Genomic DNA, 20,569 nt, shown 5'->3' on the forward strand with positions numbered 1-20,569 from the left:
AACTGAAATGTACGTGCCATCAGAAGACACTGGCAGACATACAGTAGAAGCAGCCTGTTCCAAACACATCCAAGTAGATTTCCCAGGATCTCCTGGTGCATCCATGAATGACCCTTGGTGACTGATGCTGCTGTTCAAGGGCAGAACACCCTGACTTGTGTGGACCTGGACTCTATAGGTTAACATCCTGCAAGGGCACTTGGGTGGCTCAGTGGTCAAGCATCTGCCTTCAGCTCAGGTTGCAATCCTGGGGTCCTGGGATTGAGTCCCACAGTGGGCTCCCCACGAGGAGCCTCCTTCTCCCTCTGCCTGTGTCTCTGCCTCTCTCTGTGTGTCTCTTATGAATAAATAAAACAAAAAATATCCTGCAGGCTGATTTAGTCTGTCCTTGACCTAAAAGAGGGACGAGAGGGATCCCTGGGTGGCGCAGCGGTTTGGCGCCTGCCTTTGGCCCAGGGCGCGATCCTGGAGACCCGGGATCAAATCCCACGTCAGGCTCCCAGTGCATGGAGCCTGCTTCTCCCTCTGCCTATGTCTCTGCCTTTCTCTCTCTCTCTCTCTCTGTGACTATCATAAATAAATAAAAAAAAAAAAAAAAAAAGAGGGACGAGAGAGTAAAAACCAGCCCTGTTGGCAGCTTGGGCGTGATGTTCCCAGCTGATGATAAATAGCATTCACAGAAGATAATGTCCAGGGAAGGCCACTCTGTGACCACTTTGGGAACTAGACAGAGACAAGGCCTCTCCTCAACCAGGAAAATGATTAACGATCCCCCACCTCTGAGCAATGAGACTCACTGCTGCTCCTTTACCAACGACAGTTGTAGCCTTTTCTCAAATTTCCCACCTCTTAAATAAAAATGAGGTCACCTGATGACTATATTGCTTCCGCCTCTTGACCACAAGTAATTCAGAACATGTCCCCACTTCCTTAAACTCTCCTTAGAATCCCCCAATACTTGCCTAAATCCTGCAACAACCCCTCCCCACCCCTTCCTGCCATGCCCCGTGGTTCCCAGAGTGGGCTCTTCCAAGCTGCAGCCAGAGACCTGCAGCGGCCTGGTCTTGACCGCAGGTGCGTTCCTCCTGGTGTTCCGTCGCTAGGCACCTGTGCCGGCTCCTCCGGTTCATTGCCGGCTGATTAGCCTTGGAAGCGATGCTAGGGTAAAGAAAGAAAATGTCACCATTTACAAATGTCTGCTGTTTTTTTTTTTCTTCTCTCTCCTCTTTATCTGACGTAAATCCTGTCCTTGCCTTTGTTACATGGAATTGATCTGTTCCGTGGCTTCTTTTGTATACATGCAAAATACTGTGCTGCAGTGCCCTTCTGTGCTTCTCTGCATCAGTTCCCACTGTCAGTTCAGATGGTTACTGAAAACATGGCAGTAACAGTGGGGTTTCCCTGTAGCTCCACATAGTGGATACCTTCCATTTCATAGCATGCAACTCCTTCCAGTGCCCCTCCACTGTTTCTTCCAACATGGGCTCCAGCTTTTGCTTAACTCTCTTCTCCTCTTTGCAGCCCACCAGAAAGCAGGTGGACAAAAAGAATCCCCAAACTCCAAAACGACATCCAAAAAGCCTCCAACTTGATTTGGCAGAGTGGTTTCCCTCCCACTCAAGCCTCTACCTTACTACTTTGCTTCTTTGCAGACCTAAAGGCTCATTAATGAATGAGAAATGGAAACTAACCTGAATACCCAATAATAGAATAGTTAAGTATAGTGCATTGGCTGTGTAGACTATCTTCCAGCTGTCAAAAGAGGCAATTAAGGCAACCTAGAAACAAGGAAAATTGTTTATGAAAAAAATATTTATGAAAATTAAGCATAATACAACAAATGGTGAATAGCGTGATTACAACTAGGTAGCAATCATCTGTGTGTAGCTCAGGGCACCTAAAAGGGGTACCATTCAGGATTTATACTAAGTGTGATGTGATGGCATGAGCAGTAGGCCTGTCCAGGCTCTATTAAATGAGGGACAGAGGAGTCTGATGGAGAGGATCAAGGCTTGGAACTACAATGAGGTGAGTGAGGCACCTGCACAAAATTTAACAGTGCAAACAAACTTCAGTAATCAAGACAAAAGTAATTTAATGTATATTTTCAAAAATCAGAATTAAGGCAAAAATATATAAATCTAGAGTGAGCACAGTATCAAAAATTTACCTGCTCTTGTTTGGCCCAGAGAGTGAGTGCCTCAACTGCCTCATCCTAGTCCCAGCCCTGATAAGGACAGTGACTAGCCATGTAGGGCCATTGGTCCTCTCCCACCATTAGGACTGAGCTGCATTGAGAATGAGGGCCACTCCTTACCCCTAAAGGAAGGAGAATCCAAATGCACACTTTGTTAGGGAGCGGTAGGTCAGCGGAAAGATGTTTCCATGTAGTGGAATGTCGACTTGACCTTCTAGGAGCTTGGGCCGGGACAAGAAGATCTAGCACATATAAGTGCCCCACCATGCAAATCTCCATAAAGAACTACTCTGCTCAAATAACCTAGTTGAGTGACTCTTGGAGATTCTTTGAGTATGAAATGGAGGCATGTCTATGAATCAGAAGCAGCAAAGGACATCACTATAGCAGCCTAGGGTCTCTAGGAGGTACCAATCTCCTTGTAGGAACGGAGGCTGAAGGATTTACATTTGTGTGAAAATATGTGCAGAATACCGGAAACTAAGGAGCTGGAAGTCGGGCATTTGGAGATATTTCTGTATATTGTGCAGGTTGGCGGTGGGGGCTGATCTAGAGAGATACAGTCTGTGATTGTTGTAAACCTCTTGAGCAGACAGGCTGGGGTGGCCTGTGAAAAATCAGATTCTGTAGGCAGATAGGTAAGGGGTATGAAAACTTGTAAAGTTTTCTTAGTGCTTTAATGTGATCTTTTCAGTTAATAAAAGGGAAAATGAAGAAATATCACATCCACCAAGTTACTTATGTAAAATTTGGCACAGTAACCTGAACTTGAGCAAACTTAAATGACAATATCTCACATGATCATCTGAGCAGGTAATCTGTGAGGTCTTCTCAAGATCAAGGTCATAGCTTTCCTTATGGTGTTCTGACTAGAAAATGCTAGGTCAGGTTCCCCTGAAGATAAAATGCCTGCAGGATGAGGCCTAAAATAAACATTCTGCATTTAAATTTAAAACAAACTCAGAACAATAGCAAACTATGGCCAGTGATTCTAATGTGTAGTCAAGATTGAGAAAAACCTGTGAGGCCAGTGCTGTCCAACAGAACTTTCTGCAAGGATGGAAATGTGATACCCATGCTGCCCAATAGAGTGGCTCTGGAGCACTGAAATACAGCCAGAGCGACTGAATTTTTAATTTTGTTCAATTTTAAGTAATTATAGTTTAACTGTCAGTAACTGCATGTGGCTCGTGGTTCATGGCTTGTGGCTGCTGTATTAACAGTGCAGCTCTCCTTGCACTCATGTGCAAATTTTGGCTGATGTTGGGGCCACCTGAGGAACTTGGTAAAAACACAACGGTCCAGGCTGCATCCTGCTTTAGCAATCCCAAGACTCTATGTTCTTTATTAGCTAACCAGGAGATTTTCTGCAGCAGCACTTGGCAGACTTATTGGTGATCTTGGCAAAATGCAGATTCTGATTCAGTAGGTCTGCGATGGGACCAGAGAGTCTGCATTTCTAACTGGCTGTCATTGGTGCCCATGCTGCTGGTCGGGGGACCACACTTTGGGTAGGATGGCTCTAGATCCTGATCTTATTTGTTTCTTCTTAAGATAAATTCCAGAGTGGATGCTGTTATCCATTTTTGAACATTTTTATTTTATTTTATTTTATTTTTTTGTTTTTTTTGAACATTTTTCTTAAATTGAGACATAATTGCTATATAACATGTTAAGTTTAAGGTGTACAATGTGTTGATTTGATACATTTATGTATTGCAGTGTGATGACCACCATAGCTTTAGCTAATACCTCTGTCATGTCATGTAATAATTATTTCTTTTTTGTAGTGAGAATATTTAAGATCGAATCTCTTAGCGATTTTGAAGTCTGTAATACAGTATTATTGACTACAGTCAATATGCTGTGCTTTCACTCTCCAGAACTTTTTCATCTCCTGGTTGCAAGTTTGTCCGCTTTAATAATATCTCCCCAGCTCCCCCACCAGGGGGAAGAAGTGTCTGGGACACCAGCTCCTCTTTGACTTCCCTCCTCCTGTTAGAATCAGGCCAGCTACATTTCATCCCCCCACCCCAGTTCCCTACACAGTGAAAACACCAGGAACACCTGGAAGATTAGAAAGAGGTAGAAATCCAAGGTCGCAGTGGCATCCACTTCATGTCTGTATTTTGTGCAGTGCATTTTTTTCATAGTTTACTGGCTGTTCTGAAAAAAAAGAAAGCCCTCCTCTCTCTCTCTGTTTCTTTATCTGTGTGTATGTGTGTGTGTTGAAAGGGACAGTCACTATGCTTAGTGAGAGTGTTGTTTGAAAAATAACCTAATTGCCACAGATGTCCATGTCTGAAAAATCAAAGCTCTGCACAGTTTATGGCACAGAAATGAGATTTGACCTGTATTTGTCATATTAACCAGTTATATTTCCTATAGATTTTACTAAAAAGTCCCTAAAATCATTGCTAGGACTTAACAATAAGTATAGATTCCCAATTAGTTAAAGAAGGGAAGAGGGGATTTTTAGTGGGTCAGAAACATCACATTATCTTTTTTTAAAAAAGATTTATTTATTTATTGGAGACAGAGAGCACCAGCAGGGGCAGCAGCAGAGGGAGAGGGAGAAGCAGACTCCTCACTGAGCAGGAACCCTGATGCAGGGCTCCATCCCAGGACCTTGGGATCATGACCTGAGCCAAAGGCAGATGCTTAACTGACGGGGCTACCCAGGCGCCCCGAAACATGATATTATCTTAACATGGACTGTCTTTTTAAGTCTCAGGAAGTTAAATAGACCTTTTGATGGGAAATCATGGGCACTCTCTTTTTATGTGGACATACCGGTATGTTGCACAGTGTCACCCATACACCAGATGGCTGCTCCTTTCTTAATGCCACTCCATTTAGATAAAAGAACCTAATTCTGCGCTGTGTTTCCATCACACTCTGCTACAAACTGCAGCTGCAGTTGTGTGGAAAGGCCGTGGTCTCCCCTAGCCACCCTGTGGGGAAGGGGCTATTGTCACCCAGGTCCTATCTTCTCTGACCCTAGAGCCAGCCATGGGTGGAGTCTGCCCAACCACTGTTGCTAGGGTCACCTTTACCTGTATATTGGCTGAGACTTCCAGAAATTACCATTGCCCACGTTCCTGTTCTTCCTCTACTTCCTTGGCCATTCCTCAGGCTCCCATCTGAACTTTATCTCTTTCCAACCCAGAAACATTGGCACCCTTCCAGACTCAATCCTAGGCTCTCTTCTTTACATATTTAGCTGCTGTGTTGCTCAAGACATACCAGTTTTTTAAAAAGATTTTATTCATTTATTCATGGGAGACAGAGAGAGAGAGGTGGAGACACAGGCAGAGGGAGAAGCCGGCTCCATGCAGGGAGCCCGATGTGGGACTCAGTCTGGGACTCCAGGATCACGCCTTGAGCTGAAGGCAGACACTCAACCGCTGAGCCACTCAGGCGTCCCAACATACCAGTTTTTGACGCTTGGTTTTTTTTTTCTTTTTCTTTTTCTTTTTCTTTTTTTTTTGACACTTGTTTCTTGAACTTTGCCTTCAACTGTTCCACAATGTCCCTCTCCGGCCCTTGGAGATTCTTTCATCTCTTTCCCCCCATTTCCTTTTTTTTTTTTTTTTAAAGATTTATTTATTTATTTATTCATGAGAGACATAGAGAGGCAGAGACATAGGCAGAGGGAGAAGCAGGCCCCTCGCAGGGAGCCTGATGTGGGACTTGATCCCAGATCCTGGGATCATGCCCTGAGCCAAAGGCAGACGCTCAACCACTGAGCCACCTGGGCACCTCTACACCATCCTTTCCTGTTTTTTGTTTTTTTTTTTTTACTCCATCCTTTCCTGATAGTAATATTGTCATTTCTGGTTTTTATGGCATTGGTTTGCTATCTCGTATTTCTTATAAATGATTTTATGTTTGGGTTTGTTTTCATTTTTTCTTAGACTCATTTTGACATTTCTGATCATTTGCATTTACTAAAATGATTGATATGCTTGATTTTATTGTTCCATGTTGTATTTATGTTGCATCATTTTACTTTTGATGGTTCTTTTCCTTTCCTTTTGCTTTTGTGAAGTTGCTGTCTGTTCTTTTTCGTCCTTGTTAATTTAGAAATGCCATTGTACTTTTCCATTCTTTTAATGGCAATTTATTCTCTGGTATTCTTAATTGGATATATTTTTTTTTACCATTATTTGAAAACCAGACCCCTCAACTCTTTTCTCACCAAGACAGTTTATTTTCCTTGCAACCCTACTCCAAGAAGATGAGATTGTTAGACTATTTTAACTTTCCTCCCCCCACTGGCCTTAGTTGACAAATTTCAAATGTTCTTTCTCCACCCTATCTCTATGTTCACCACATCAATACCTAAGTGACCCCGAAATAGTTTAGTTCTAGATTATTATTAAAATTACCATTGCAGCAACTTCTTTTAAGAATCCTTACCAAAAAATCCTTATCTAGTACTCATATTACATATTCCAAGATGTTCATTTATGATTGATTTAGATGAAACCACATATTACTTATTCTCAGACATCTAATCATTATCCATTTAAACTTTAATACTTGAGGCCTCTGTTTTTGTTCGTTCGTCATTTGGTTAGAATGATTTAAGTATTTTTCTCAAATAGGTCATGTGGTTGTTAACATTTTTTAATTCTTAAAAAATGAAAAAAGTTTTTCATTTACCTTTTTTTTGTTGACGGATGAATGAAATTCTGGCTGTATATAGGGTTCTGGGATGGTAGTCCTGCACTCTCGAAAGTCTAGATATTATTTCAACAACTTCTGTCTTCTAGGACTTTGTATGTTGTATTAGAGAAGTCCAACACTCATCTTATTTTCTATTTGTAGAAAACTTACTCTTTCTGAGTGGAAATTTAAGGTTTATCTTTTAGGGATGCCTGGGTGGCTCAGCGGTTAAACGTCTGCCTTTGACTCAGGGTATGATCCTGGGATCCCGGGTTCGAGTACCGCATCGGGTTTCCTGCATGGAGCCTGCCTGTCCCTCTGCCTGTGTCTCTGCCTCTCTCTCTCTCTCTCTCATGAATAAATGAAATCTTTATTCATTCAAAAATAAATAAATTTTATTCATTCATGAGAGAGAGAGAGAGAGAGAGAGAGGCACAGGCACAGGCAGAGGGAGAAGCAGGCTCCATGCAGGGAGCCCGATGCGGGACTCAATCCTGGGTCTCCAGGATCACGCCCTGGGCTGAAGGCGGCGCTAAACTGCTGAGCCATCCGGGCTGCCCGAATAAATAAAATCTTTTTTTTTAAGATTTTATTTATTTTATTAATGAGAGACACACACACAGAGAGAGAGGGAGAGGCAGAGACACAGGCAGAGGGAGAAGCAGGCTCCATGCAGGGAGCCCGATGTGGGACTTGATCCTGGGACTCCAGGATCACGCCCTGGCCAATAAAATCTTTTAAAAAAAGATTTATCTTTTATTCTTGAGACTTAGAATTTCACCAAGGTATGCCTAAGTATGTATATCAACTATTGCCAGAATGATGCTATGTAACTACCACAAAAATCTCATTGGCATTAAATTATAATTCTCGGTTACTCACACATCTGTAAATCTAGGGTGGGCTTGACTCTGACATTCAGGTTGGGCTCTGGTCAGCTTGATGTATTTCTCATCATCCTTGAATCAGGAGCGTCCCAAAGCATGCTCTCCTCCTGGCAGAAAGCAGAAGGGGAGGATGTGAAAATAAAGGAAGCTTCATTTAAAATGAGGTTGAGAGGCCCTGAAGGGGGAGCTCTGGGCACGCCTGACTGGCTCAGCTGTGGTGTGTAATTCTTGATCGCAGGGGGGGTTGTGAGTTTGAGCCCCAAACTCACATGATTACTTAAAATCATTTTTTTAAAATGATCCTTAAAAAAAATAAAGGGAGAGCTCTCATGCATGTACCATCCATTACAGCCTGCATAACCAGCAGCAAGAAGGAAGGTAGGAATTACCTTGACTAGGGAAGACATTTTGCACACAGGGTTTTCATCTTTTGCTTTAACCAAAGAGAAGTAAGTTCCCTTCCTGTCTCAGCAACAGCACTAACCAGGGCTTGTAGCCAATGAGAAATCACCACAACCTGAAACTCTTGTTCTCCAGGGAACTTCTGTTTAAAACAGCCCTCCCCAACTTCCTCTTAAAACCTAATAAAAGGGATGCCTGGCTCAGTCTTGAAGAGCATGTGACTCCTGATCTTGGGGTTGTGGGTTTGAGCCCCACGTTGGGTGTAGAGATCCCTTAAATAAATAAACTTAAGAAAAATTCCAACCACCATTAAAAAAAAAAAAAAAACTAAGAAAAGCTGACCTTCCCTTCATCTCCTTGGGCTTACCTAGGGTTCACCATGGCTTGTATGTTTGGGTTTGTTTTCATTTTTTCTTAGACTCATTTTGGCTTGTATGTTCCAAAGTGCAATTGTTCTGTTATTCCTCAATAAACTAATTTGACTAGTAAAATAACTGGCTTTTTCATTTTTGAGGTTGACAATGGTGAACCCACTGTGCAGGTAAAATTCAGGCTTCTGCTTGTATTACGTCCATTGACCCAAGTAAAGCACAACAACCAACCCTAAGTCAGGAGCTTGGAGGTATAATCTGCTCCTCTGTGTTAGGTGAAAGGGAGGGAACCGGTACTTGTTTGCACAGGTAATTAATCAAATATAATTTGTAGATTACCTACTATGATTCTCATGGAACCTACTGGAAACTTGGTGTACTTTTTCAGCCTGCAAACTTGGGCCTTTGTTTTGTTCAAGGAAATTTTCATTTATTTGCCTAATTATACTTCTCCTCCAGCAGTTCCCTCTCCTTATTGATGGCCTATTTTTGCTTGTTATGTCTCCTAGATCTGTCCTCCACCAAGACTCTTAGTTTTTCCCTATAAGCTCCACATTTTTTGCATTTTGAGATATTATACTTTGAGATATTTCTTCTTACTAATTCTAGCTGCAAGAGTAGCCATCCTCTTTAATTCATCTGATGTATATATATTTTTAAAACTATGTTTTTAAAAATATTTTATTTATTTGAGAGATAGCAAGAGAGAGAATGAGCAGGAAGGACAGGGAGAAGCAGGCTCCCCGCTGAGCAGGGAGCCTGACATGGGGCTTGATCCCAGCACTCTGAGATCATGCTCTGAGCCGAAGGCAGATACTTAGTCAACTGAGCCACTCAGGTGCCCTGTATCTTTTTTTTTTAAAGAATTTATTTATTTATTTATTTATTTATTTATTTATTTATTTATTTATTTATTTATTTATAGAGCGAGTGAGCCTGAGTGGAGGCAGAGGGAGAGAGAGAATCTCAAACAGACTCCAGGCTCAGTGCAGAGCCCCACGTGGGGCTCCATCCCAGGACCCTGAGATCATGACCTGAGCTGAAATCAAGAGTTGAATGCTTAACTGATCGAGCCACCCAGGCATCCCCATCTGATGTTTCCTTAAGTTTGAAACCACAGCATCCAATTTCAGTGAGTTTCTATGTGTGGGAAGAGGTGTGCATGTATAGGATGACCAACTTACCCTGGTTTGCCGAGCACTGTCCTGGCTTTAGCACCGAAAGTGTCACATCCCTGGAACGCTCAGTCCCAGGCAAACTGGGACAGTTGATCACCCTAATACTATATACTTGAATCTCTTTAAATCCTAGGTTTATTTTTTTAGTCATTATCTGTCTTCTGTAGCAATTCTGTTTTTGCTGGGTGTCTGTCCTGTTTGATCTTTCTCCTTCTGGCTGTTGGGAACTCTAAGATGTCTGGTTATTTTTCTTTATCTACTGTATTGAGACCATTTGGGTCTCGCCTGTCATATACCAGAGCTTGAAACAAATTCAGCTACTAGCTTTATTGGGAGAGAGAAAAACTTACAAGGCCAGGATAGCAAGAGAAGAGAAGGCATGGGTCCCTTTCCTCCCATCATCCAGCAGAGGAGAGTACCAGTGCCACCATACTTTCCGGGATACACAGTGTGGGTTCACGTTCCAGTAGAGGGACCTGCATCATTATTGCTCTTCTTTAGAACAAGCATGAGGAAACAATCTTATCAAGGAAGGGACACACAAACTACTTGGGTGCCATGCAGTCTGGAGCTAGACACTAGATATTTAAAGGAGTTGGCTCGGAATTTCAGCCATCAGCACCTGAGGTCTGCTGGGAGACACTTTTCCTGGGTTTCCCTTGTTTCTGCACATTTTGTGAGCAGAGGCACTGACAGCTTTTATTCTGAGATAACTTTCCAAGGAAATTTGTGTAATGAACAGCCTTAGGAGACAGAGATTGTGTCTCCATATGGAGCCAAAGAAAAATTTGTTGACTGGTATCATAATGTCTCCCTTTAGGGCAAAAATTGGGCAGGTTTGCTTGCAGCTCTCTTTAAGATCCTGGTATTTCCTAAGCTTGGTTCCTCCCCTATGACACACCTCCACTGCATGTGCAGCATCCACTTGGGCCTGTCTCCGTGTTGCCCCAGTAGGACGTGGCGGGGCAAGAGAACCAACGCAAACATGAAGCACATGCTGCCTGTTGTGCTACGGGTAATAAAATCCTTTGCTTTTGACCCAATGTTCTTGTGATTTCTGCCAGCATCTAAGAGATTAAAGCAGACTCACTTGTTGGCTTGCAGGCAGGGGAAGTCTCGTACCCTTCCCAGTTCTCACTAGAGCCTGTTTTGGTGACATGCTGCCCCATCAGAAATCCTTCAGTGGAAGCTTCCTCCACCCTGCTCCCAGCAAACCAGAATGAGGTCACTTTGGGATAATTATGCTCATTTCACTATAGCAGATAACTGGCAACTCCAGGGTGGTAGATCATCTTTGACCTTTATGTGGAGAAAGTCCCACTGTACCAAAAGGTCATCTTCTAAGTATGATTTATAAGTATTTTTAAAAAGATTTCATTCATTTGAGAGAGAGTGCATGAGCAGGGCAGGGAGTGGGGAAGGACAGAGGGAGAGGAAAAAGCAGATGTCCCACTGAGTAGGGAGCCCCATGTGGGGTTCGATCCCAGGACCCTGAGATCAGGATCTGAGCCAAAGGCAGATATTTAACCAACTGAGCCACCCAGGCACCCCTGATTTATGAGTATTTTTCTATGAAAATAGCTTTATAAACAGCAGTTATATCTAGCCCTAGTTATTCCCAGTCTGACCCTATAAATTTATTAAGCAGCTCCAGCTTAATGGTTAAGATTATGGGTTCTGGAGCCAGGCTATCTAGATTCAAATCTTGGCTCCTCCCTTAGCTAGATTAGTTACAGTATCCTCTCAGCTGTCTCACTTGAAAATGGAGTTTACAACACTAACCACCAATAGGGTCATTTTGAGGATTAAATGAATAATGCATGTCTTGTAAGCAGCTCCTTGGTGGGCTGCTGTGATAATCATTAAATAATCTGGCCGCTATGTACAATTTAAGCAAGCTTGATCATCACCTGTTGTCTTGCTCTTATGAGATAGAGTAAAATTAGCCTTGCTCTGCCCACTCCATTCTCCCAGGTGAGAAGGCCAGGCCCGGGGAGAGGGGTCTGCAATTCTCCAGCCCGCCTGGGACTAGAAGAATGTTCCTACTACCAGGGAGCAGTATTATGAAACTTGCTTGGCCCACATCTAAATAACATTTTCTAACATATTAGTGTCACTTTCAAAGAAAATATATTGATGTCCAACAGTCTGACTCTGAATCTCTTTCAGTTGGTTCCAACCTATGGCAGAGATGGCACCAACACATAGTTAAATGATAGGCTGTAATCTGTCACTTCATCTGTACGTCTTGAGGTCTCTCCAAACATATGCTGAGCCCACTGTGGATGGGTCTTTGTCTTGTCCTCAGTGAGGCAGCTGAGAGGGCAGTGTGAGAAAGGACATGGTCTCTTACCCCAAAGGCTTGGGTCCAAATCTGGGCTGATACTTGATAGGTAGGTGACCTTTAGCTCCCAATGCCTTGTTTCCTCATCAATAACTGTACCTTCCTTAGACAGTCCTTGCAAGGACTGAGTGGGAAGAAATCCTGAATTTTATAGCCTACGTGTTTCTCAAGATACAATTAAAGCAGCTAAGTAGGGCAGGCCCGGTGGCGCAGCGGTTTAGCGCTGCCTGTAGCCCGGGGTGTGATCCTGGAGACCTTGGATCGAGTCCCATGTCAGGCTCCCTGCATGGAGCCTGCTTCTCCCTCTCTGTGTGTGTCTCTCATGAATAAATAAATAGAATCTTTAAAAAAAATGAAAGCATTAAAAAAAATAAAACAGCTAAGTACATTTATCCTGTAGATGAAATACTGAAGTTCTGCAGATGAAGGATTATTTTATGGAAAAAGATATATACTTGAAACACTACTGAGATTGTCAAGGACGTCCTCATCCTTAGTAGTGAGAAGAAACTCGGCTTCCACTAATGAATGGGTGGCCGGGATGCTATTTCAGGAGGCAGCACACAACAAAACCAAAGACAGGACTGGTATCGCTTGGAAGGTGGGAGAAGTGGGAACAGGACCCTGGAGACACCCTATCTAGCAAGGCGCCTAACATGTTCAGTTACCTGTAGGAAGACAGAAGTTTCTTAGGAGAAGTGAATGTTCCTAAGATTTTCTCAAAATAGAAATTGAGAATGGGATGAAAGATTTTTATTTTAACTTATCATTTATGAGGTAAGTACACATTATCTGTGCAGATACACATCTCTGGACTTCAGGGGTGGGGGAGGGGCGATACATTTCTATCTGGAAACTTACCTCTACCAAGTTGTGGTCTGTGTTCTACTCGTGATAGGGTGAAAAGGCACTAAAATCTCGAGCCTTCTGTTTCCCAATCTATTTATTATGTACTCATCTTTGCATATGTACGCTGCATTATTTTATTGAGGCTTTATTTACTGGGAATGTAGCGTAAATTGCTAAAGAATGAAATGACACGAGTTATAAATAAAACCAGATTCTAAAGAGCCATTTTTCTTTACTTTGGTATCTGTATTCTCATCCCAGCTGAGGCCTAACACATTACCAGGTATGTGAGAAGTCCTCTGTACACAGGTGAGTGAATAAATATACTGTGGGATTTTACATCAAGGGTGCTTACCCCTTCCTATTCATCCGTGTGGCAGTGGCACCAAATTACCAATACTGATGGGATGATTAAAAGGAAATGACCATATATCACAATGGTAATGTCACACAAAGCTGAATTTATTTACTGGCCTGGGAAGGGAGTGCCACATGACTCAAGGCCAAGTTTGGGATCCCTGGGTGGCGCGGCGGTTTAGCACCTGCCTTTGGCCCAGGGTATGATCCTGGAGACTGGGGATCGAATCCCACGTTGGGCTCCTGGTGCATGGAGCCTGCTTCTCCCTCTGCCTATGTCTCTGCCTCTCTCTCTCTCTCTCTCTCTCTCTCTCTCTCTCCCCGTGTGTCTATCATAAATAAATAAAAATTTAAAAAAAATAAAAAAAAAATCAAGGCCAAGTTCACCTATGTCTCCCTGTAGCATAATTGAACCCTGAACAACATAGATTTACATCTCTCAAGTCCATTATATGCATATTTTTTCGAGAAATACCATAGACTACGGTACATGTATTCTGTCCTCCTAATAATTTCCATGATATTTTGTTATCTCTGACATACTTTATCGTAAGAACACAGCATATACTACCAATAATAAACAAAACACACGTCAGTCGAGTGTTTGAGTGATCAGCAAAGCTTCTGGTCAGCAGTAGGCTATGAGGAGTTAACTTTTTGGTTAGGCAAGAGATACACAGTTTTTGACCTCGTGGGGACTCGGCGCCCCTAACCCCCCACACCGTTCAAGGGTCACCAGTACCGAGAGGGCAAAAGGAAAGAACTACATCAAATCAGGTGAGATTCTCAGTGCAGGTGACCGGTTGATTCCTCTTACCGAGTGGTCATCACACCGGCTCACTCGTGAAAAGCGCAGGCACATGCACAACGATGTCCGGGACGGGTCACCTAAGGGCCCTAGCAGGCTCAGCGTCACTCACGTGGCAGAGCTGACTCATTTCTGAAGTTGGTCGAAATCCTCCCTTACCGGGGCTGGGACAGCGGGCCCAGGACAGTCGGGGTTGATCAAGCAGGAAGCACCAGTTCCCTGCCTCTTTGTTCATCTCTTTTGGGCTGCCAGGCAACACTTCCCTTTTCTCCTAGGGCAAAAGGCAGGCAGCATGCATGTGTACATAGGAAAACACATTTCATGGCGACAGGGTGCCCCTTAGAAAACCGTTATGGAATGAAATATGAGAAGCTCTCAAAGAAATACATGTACACCAACGCTCCTAGCCAACGGTACCCACAATGGCCAAGAGGTGGAAGCAACCTACACGTCCACCAATGAACAACGGGTAGACACAATGTGCTATACGCACGCCAGGGAACGTTCTTCGGCCCGACGAGAATGAACAAAGCCCGATACGTGTTACACCACAGGCGAACCTCAAACACCTTATGCCCAGTGAGAGAGGCCAGGCAAGGAAGGTCACGTGCCATCTGATGCCATCATCAGCAAATATCTACAACAGGGAAGTCCACAGACACAGGAAGCAAACTGGTGTTTCCGGGGCTGGGGGAGGGAGGGGAGGATGGGCAGCCAGGGCTCCCTGGCTCCAGAGCTTTCTTTGGGGTGACGAAACTGTTCTGGAACTAGAGCTGGCGGTCCCAGAGCACTGGAAGCATAGTCCATGCCACTCAGCTGTACGCCTGAAACCGGTTACTCGGTGCTTAGGTGAACTACACCTCCATAAAAAGAAACGGGAAACAGCAAGAACTTCAGGGATATCTTGAGCCCCACTGAGACAAGAAAGCGGGGACAGACAGACACGGGGGAGCCGGGGCTGCTGAACAACTGATGGCCACCAGGAAGAGACAGGGAGAAAGAAACAAGGGTGGAAGGGAATAAAGGGGAAAGGAGAGAAAATGAGTGGGAAATAAATATCAGAGAGGGTGACAGAGCACAAGAGACACCTAACTCTGGGAAACGAACTAGGGGTGGTGGAAGGGGAGGAGGGCGGGGGGTGGGGGTGACTGGGTGACGGGCACTGAGGGGGGCACTTGACGGGATGAGCACTGGGTGTTATGCTATACGTTGGCAAACTGAACTCCAATAAAAAAAATATATTAAAAAAAAAAAAAAGAGAAAGAAACGGGTGGATTCCGCTTCGGAACCTGACAGAGAGGTTGCCAACACTTGAAAAGCAAATAAAGAAAGCTCATTTTCGAATGCTTAGCTGTTCAACGCCTGCGAATAACCTGCAGTTCTAAACCAAGTCAACGACCGTTCAGGGAGGAAGCGAGACGCCCCACAAGTGCCTTGTCAAGGCCAGATCGCACCTGGAGGAGAGAGGCTGAGCTCTGCGGGGCCTGAGGGGGCACTGAGCGCAGCCCGGGGGCCGCCACCAAGCAGGGCGCCCCTGAGCCACGCTGCCCATTGGGAGGCCTCCCACGTCCTCCACACAGGCCTGACAAGCACAGCACCTCTCGGCAGGCGTCACCTCTCCTTTCAAAACGCCTTTGTAAAAACCGCAGTGACCACACCGTGCACAGACCTTTTAGAGCACACGCCGAGGCCATTCCTCTCAAAGCTGTCTCTGCTACTTAATAGGTCGCTTCAGTACAGACCACGTCCAGGGAAACCATGTTTAGAAAGCTACGACCTTGGCGTCCCACGCGACAACGTGGGCGAACCTTGAGGACGTCCCTTACTGGCCGCGCGGAGTGAGCCAGTCACCAAAGGACACGGCTGCCCCGCGATGCCGCTTCAACCAAGTACCCGAGGCGGTCCGGCCCCGGGAACCAGAACGCAGCACGGTGGGTGCCTGGGCTGCGGAGAGGGGGAAATGGGGAAACGGGGAGCTGCTGCTCCGTGGGGACAGAGTTTCGCTTTCGCAAGAGGAGAACCATTCCAGAGGTCCCTCACGCAACGACGTGAATCCAGTCAGCATCGCTGAACCGCACACTCAAAAACTGCTGAAGCCCGTACACTTCAGGTCAGGGTTTTTAACACATCTGAAAGTTTTCAGATTAAAAAAAAAAATACCAGGTTTAACTGACTGCTAGTGTCGTTTTATCGTTTTCGAGAAATTATAGGCTTTAGGACTTTATTTTTTTTAAGGTTTATTTATTTATTTATGATAGGCAGAGAGAGAGAGAGAGAGAGAGAGAGAGAGGCAGAGACACAGGAGGAGCCCGACGCGGGACTCGATCTCGGGACTCCAGGATCGCGCCCTGGGCCAAAGGCAGGCGCTAAACCGCTGAGCCACCCAGGGATCCCCGGCTTTAGGACTTTAGACTGAACCTAGTGTGGAGCTGAGGACACCGCAGAACATTCTCCTAAAGAGAACTCAGTCTACAACTACAGCAACAAAGCAACACAATCCCAGGTTCTTAAATCGCTGCCTTGTTTCTACATAACGCTCATGAGGTTGTGCTTCCGTAGAGTTTAGACATCTCACCGTAAAATACCGATACCTTATGGAAAACAAACAAAAACACCAAAACCACCCAACGTGAAGTCAAAAATCGGGAGGTCACCTGGGTGGATGCTCTGGTGTTTTTAAGATAGACAGAAAGTAATGCAAGACTCAGAACTGGGGAGGGGAAGGCGGGTCTCTGGTCATTTTACCTTTGGACTGGCTTGCGGCCTGCTGGCCCTGAGGTGGCCCAGGCATCTGGGCTGCTACCATAGTCACAGCTGCAGGGCCCTGCAAGATTCTCAGCTGTTGTACCTGCTTCTGGAGCTGAGGCTGGGGCTGGGGCTAAGGCTGGGGGTGAGACTGGGAGTCAGACTGGGGCTGGGGCTGGGGCCGAGGCTGAGGCTGGGGCTGGGACTAGGGCTGAGGCTGGAGTTGGGGCCCTGCAAGATTCTCAGCTGTTGTACCTGCTTCTGGGGCTGGGGCTGGGGCTGGGGCTGGGGCTGGGGCAAGGGCTGACACTGAGGCTGGGGCTGGGGCTGGGGCGAGGGCTGACACTGAGGCTGGGGCTGGGACTAGGGCTGAGGCTGGAGCTGGGGCCCTGTAAGATTCTCAGCTGTTGTACCTGCTTCTGGGGCTGGGGCTGGGGGTGATGCTGGGGCTGGGGCTGGGGCTGGGACTGAGGCTGGGGCTGGGGGGTGAGACTGGGGCTGGGGCTGCAGCTGGGGCTGACCCCGGGGCGGGGGCTGGGGCTGGGGCTGCGGCTGCGACGACGACGCAGGGGACAGCTGCAGTGCCTGCAGAGGACGAGGCTGGCTCTGCCCGGGTGTTCTCTGGCTCTCTGCAGAGCCGAGCTGTGCCAGCGCCGACACCGCTGCCTGGGGCTGCGGCAAACTCCCTTCTGCACCGAACTTCACGAGCACGGCTGGCTGAGCAGAAGAGGCCGCTCTTGGACTCGCCGCGCCTTGTGCACTTGACCCCTGTGGCACCGGCGGCGGAGGGCCGGGAGCGAGGGCTTGCTGGAGTTGGTCCTGGGGAATCAGCTGATAGACCTTCTGCTCTGGCTGCTGCCCGGCGTTCAAAAGGAGCGAATCTTGCGGAAGCTCCAGGAGAGTCACTGGCCTGAGGCCTGAAGCGCTTTTTAAGAAAAACTGAACGCGGACCGGCGGCGCAGAGGACACTGCCTCTGGTGGCCGAGCTCCCGAGGGCACGGTGCTGGGCTTACTTGCCGCAGGAGCCGCGGAGCCGGCGGTAGAGCCCTGCCTGGGGCTGCAGGCCCCCGCCACAGCCTGGGCTCCGCCACCAGGGCCCGCCGCTTGGACGACGCTGCGGCCTGCGGACGTGGCCGTGACCGGGGTGGCCGGGCTGCTCTGGGAGGACCTGGCGGGGGACAGGGTGGTCGTGGGCAGCCTGCTAACTCCAGCGTCCTGTGTCACAGAGGACTTCTGGGACTTGACCGTGACCGGGGTGGCCGTGGTTCTTGATGAGGAGCCGGCGGTGGGCAAAGCGCCTGCAGGAAACATGCTGACTCGAATCAATTCCACAGCGGACTTCTGGGGCTTGGCCGAGACCCGGGTGGCCGGGGTGGCCGGGGGCCTCTGTGAGGAGCTGGCGGCGGCCAGGGCGGCTGCAGAGAGCGCGCGAACTCGGATCGCTTCCCCAGGCGGCGGCTGGGACTTGGCCGTGGCCGAGACCGGGGCGGCCGGGGTGGCCGGGGGCCTCTGTGAGGAGCTGGCGGCGGCCCGGGCGGCCGCGGGAAGCGCGCGAACTCGGATCGCTTCCCCAGGCGGCGGCTGGGAGTCGGCCTCCCCAGAGGGCTGCTGGGAGTGGGCCGGGGCCGAGGCCCAGACCGAGCCCGGGGCGGCCCGGGCGGCCGCGGGAAGCGCGCGGACTCGGATCGCTTCCCCAGGCGGCGGCTGGGAGTCGGCAGGGACCCTGGGCGCCAGGGTCCTCTGCGAGGGGCTGCCGGTGGACAGGGCGGCTGCGGGAAGCGGGCTAACTCCAGTCGGGCCCACGGAGGGTTTCTGGGAAAGACTGGGTGGCGCCGGAGCAGGAGCGGGAGGCGGCGACCGAAGGAAGCTGCTGGCCTTCTCCCCTGGAGGAAAACTGTCACCTGACGAGCTCTCTCCTGAGCTCCAGGGAAGTCTGATGCGCAGAGGTGGGTGTCTGACGCCCTTCCCCAGGACTGGGGACCAAACCGACACCGTCGTCGTCGTCGTCGTCGTCGTCGTAGGCTGTTGCGCTTGTTTCCCGGGAGGAGGCCCGCCGGGGCCGGCTGAGCCGCTGGGGCCGGGTGACCGCGTGGTGGCCGGGCCCCGGGCCTTCTGCTGGCCCACCGCCTCCGGCCGAATGACTAGCCTCCCGGCGTCAGCCTTGGACTCGGGCGGGACACGGTTTGGACGGTCATCTGTGGCCGAGCGCGGAGGAGACGTCGGTCGCTCGCAGCCGGCTCTGTGCCAGGGCCTTCTCTGTCCACAGAAAGGTGGGTTGCTCGGCGGCTGCGTGGAGGCCAGCTCCGTTGTCTGAGGCTCATCACGGCCGCCTTCACAGCCCAACACACCATCGTCTCTTACCTCGGGGGCTGGCCAGACCCCTGCAGGGGAGACGTGGCACCTGGCCGGCCTCTTCCCTCTGGCGTATTTCTGCACATCCACTTCAGAAGGGACGGCCAAGTCACAGGGCCTCCGTTTCCACAGATCCACACAGCTCCCTGCTTTAGAGATCTTGAGGTCGTACCGCTGCCCGGCTTGGCTTTGTCTGCTTTTTTTGCAAGAGGCCCATAGTCCCAGCTCGGGAGGAGGTGGGCATTGAGACAGCTCCTGCTGGCGAGTCAGCGAGGGTGCGGAATACCTCTTGAAGCTCCTTTTCATCGGGCGAGTGTTCATCTTCTGCTTGTTATAGAGCAGCCTGTTTGCAGCGCAGGCTACTGATAGAGAAGGATCAAGACACAGGGGTTCGGCGGTAGCCAAGATCAGCTGGCTCTCAAGCAACAGTTTCTCTTCCTCGGTCCACTGCTGGCCATCGCTGGTTATGGACTGCATGTCGCAGGCTAAAGTCTGCATCGTGGGGCGCAGGAGAACGTGCCTGGTCTGGTAGCCGGCAGGCTCCCCGTGGCTGCACTGCCTGTAGTCCCGTACCTGTGCTATGACACACCCACAGTGGAAAATGTTAACCTGAGATTGTTCCAGGAGATCCACCAGGGCAGGAGGCAACTCTTCAGCATCCAGGTATTCAAGCAGTTCGCCTTCCTCGTAAGGCAGCCGAATGGTCTCCGAGCACGAGCCCTGCTTCCCCTCCAGCATCAGCGAATATCCCTCCCCTCCTGGGTGTAGGTTGACCACTAAACACGCCAACGACTCTCTCCTAACCAGCTTCTCTAACAAGTTCGCGTTGCTTCTCAGTTCCTCCGTAGCCTCGGGCTCTTTCCCACACTCTTCCACGTAGATGTCATAAAGCTTTTCAAACAGAGATGCTGCCCCACTCGACGAGCATTTCCTTTTAGGAGGCCTCTGCTGGGCACTCGCGATGACATAGTCCGCACGGTCCAGAGCTCGTTCTACGGCCTCTTGCATCGTGCTGCAAAAGGGGCCCTACAAAGTAGAGAAAACGCAAGCGCCTTGAGGACTCTACTTCCATCTCTCACGTCTCGCAAGCAAGCGCCGCAGCTGCACAGCGGGAGCCACCAGCCTGACTTGCAAATGGTCGGCCAGAAGCCCGCCCCACGAAAGCACCACCACGCAGCAACCTACCTGGGCTTTGGGGAAACAGCTACACGTGTTGGAGCCACCAGGGCGCCGCCTCTGGAGTCGCTGGGGGCTGGGCCGGAAGTGGATGGGAGCCCCCCGCCCCCCTCCCGGGCTCAGTGCCCCTGCCTCCGCCCCCCTCCCCGCCCCCGCCCCCGCCGGAGCATCCGCTTGTGCGCACGTGCGCTCTCTGCAGGCCACGGGCCGGCGGGCTGCAGGCCTAGGCCTC

At 48.4% G+C, this 20,569-nt stretch overlaps 1 protein-coding gene across 1 annotated transcript; it reads right to left on the reverse strand.

The window, feature by feature from the left end:
- Nucleotides 1-962: 962 nt before the first annotated feature.
- Nucleotides 963-20,169, reverse strand: LOC112919042 (transcription factor SPT20 homolog). The gene is made up of 4 exons (XM_072743487.1): nt 17,395-20,169; nt 16,810-16,942; nt 15,891-16,008; nt 963-1,158 (listed from the first exon to the last, which is right to left on the reverse strand). The coding sequence occupies exons 1-4, from the start codon at nt 20,167-20,169 to the stop codon at nt 963-965; spliced, it is 3,222 nt and encodes a 1,073-aa protein (XP_072599588.1).
- Between the last annotated feature and the right edge of the window lie 400 nt (nt 20,170-20,569).

This window comes from Vulpes vulpes, chromosome X (assembly GCF_048418805.1).
Source record: "Vulpes vulpes isolate BD-2025 chromosome X, VulVul3, whole genome shotgun sequence".
In the NCBI taxonomy this organism is placed as follows: Eukaryota; Metazoa; Chordata; class Mammalia; order Carnivora; family Canidae; genus Vulpes; species Vulpes vulpes.

Coding starts and splice junctions, on each gene's coding strand:
- LOC112919042 (XM_072743487.1), bottom strand. CDS start 20,169: ATGCAAGAGGCCGTAGAACGAGCTCTGGACCGTGCGGACTATGTCATC. Junction 16,943..17,394: donor GCCAGCCTCGTCCTCTGCAG/GCACTGCAGCTG, acceptor CCCCAGCCTTAG/CCCCAGCCCCAGCCTCAGCT. Junction 1,159..15,890: donor TGGCTCACTCCGCGCGGCCA/GTAAGGGACGTC, acceptor TCTTTACCCTAG/CATCGCTTCCAAGGCTAATC.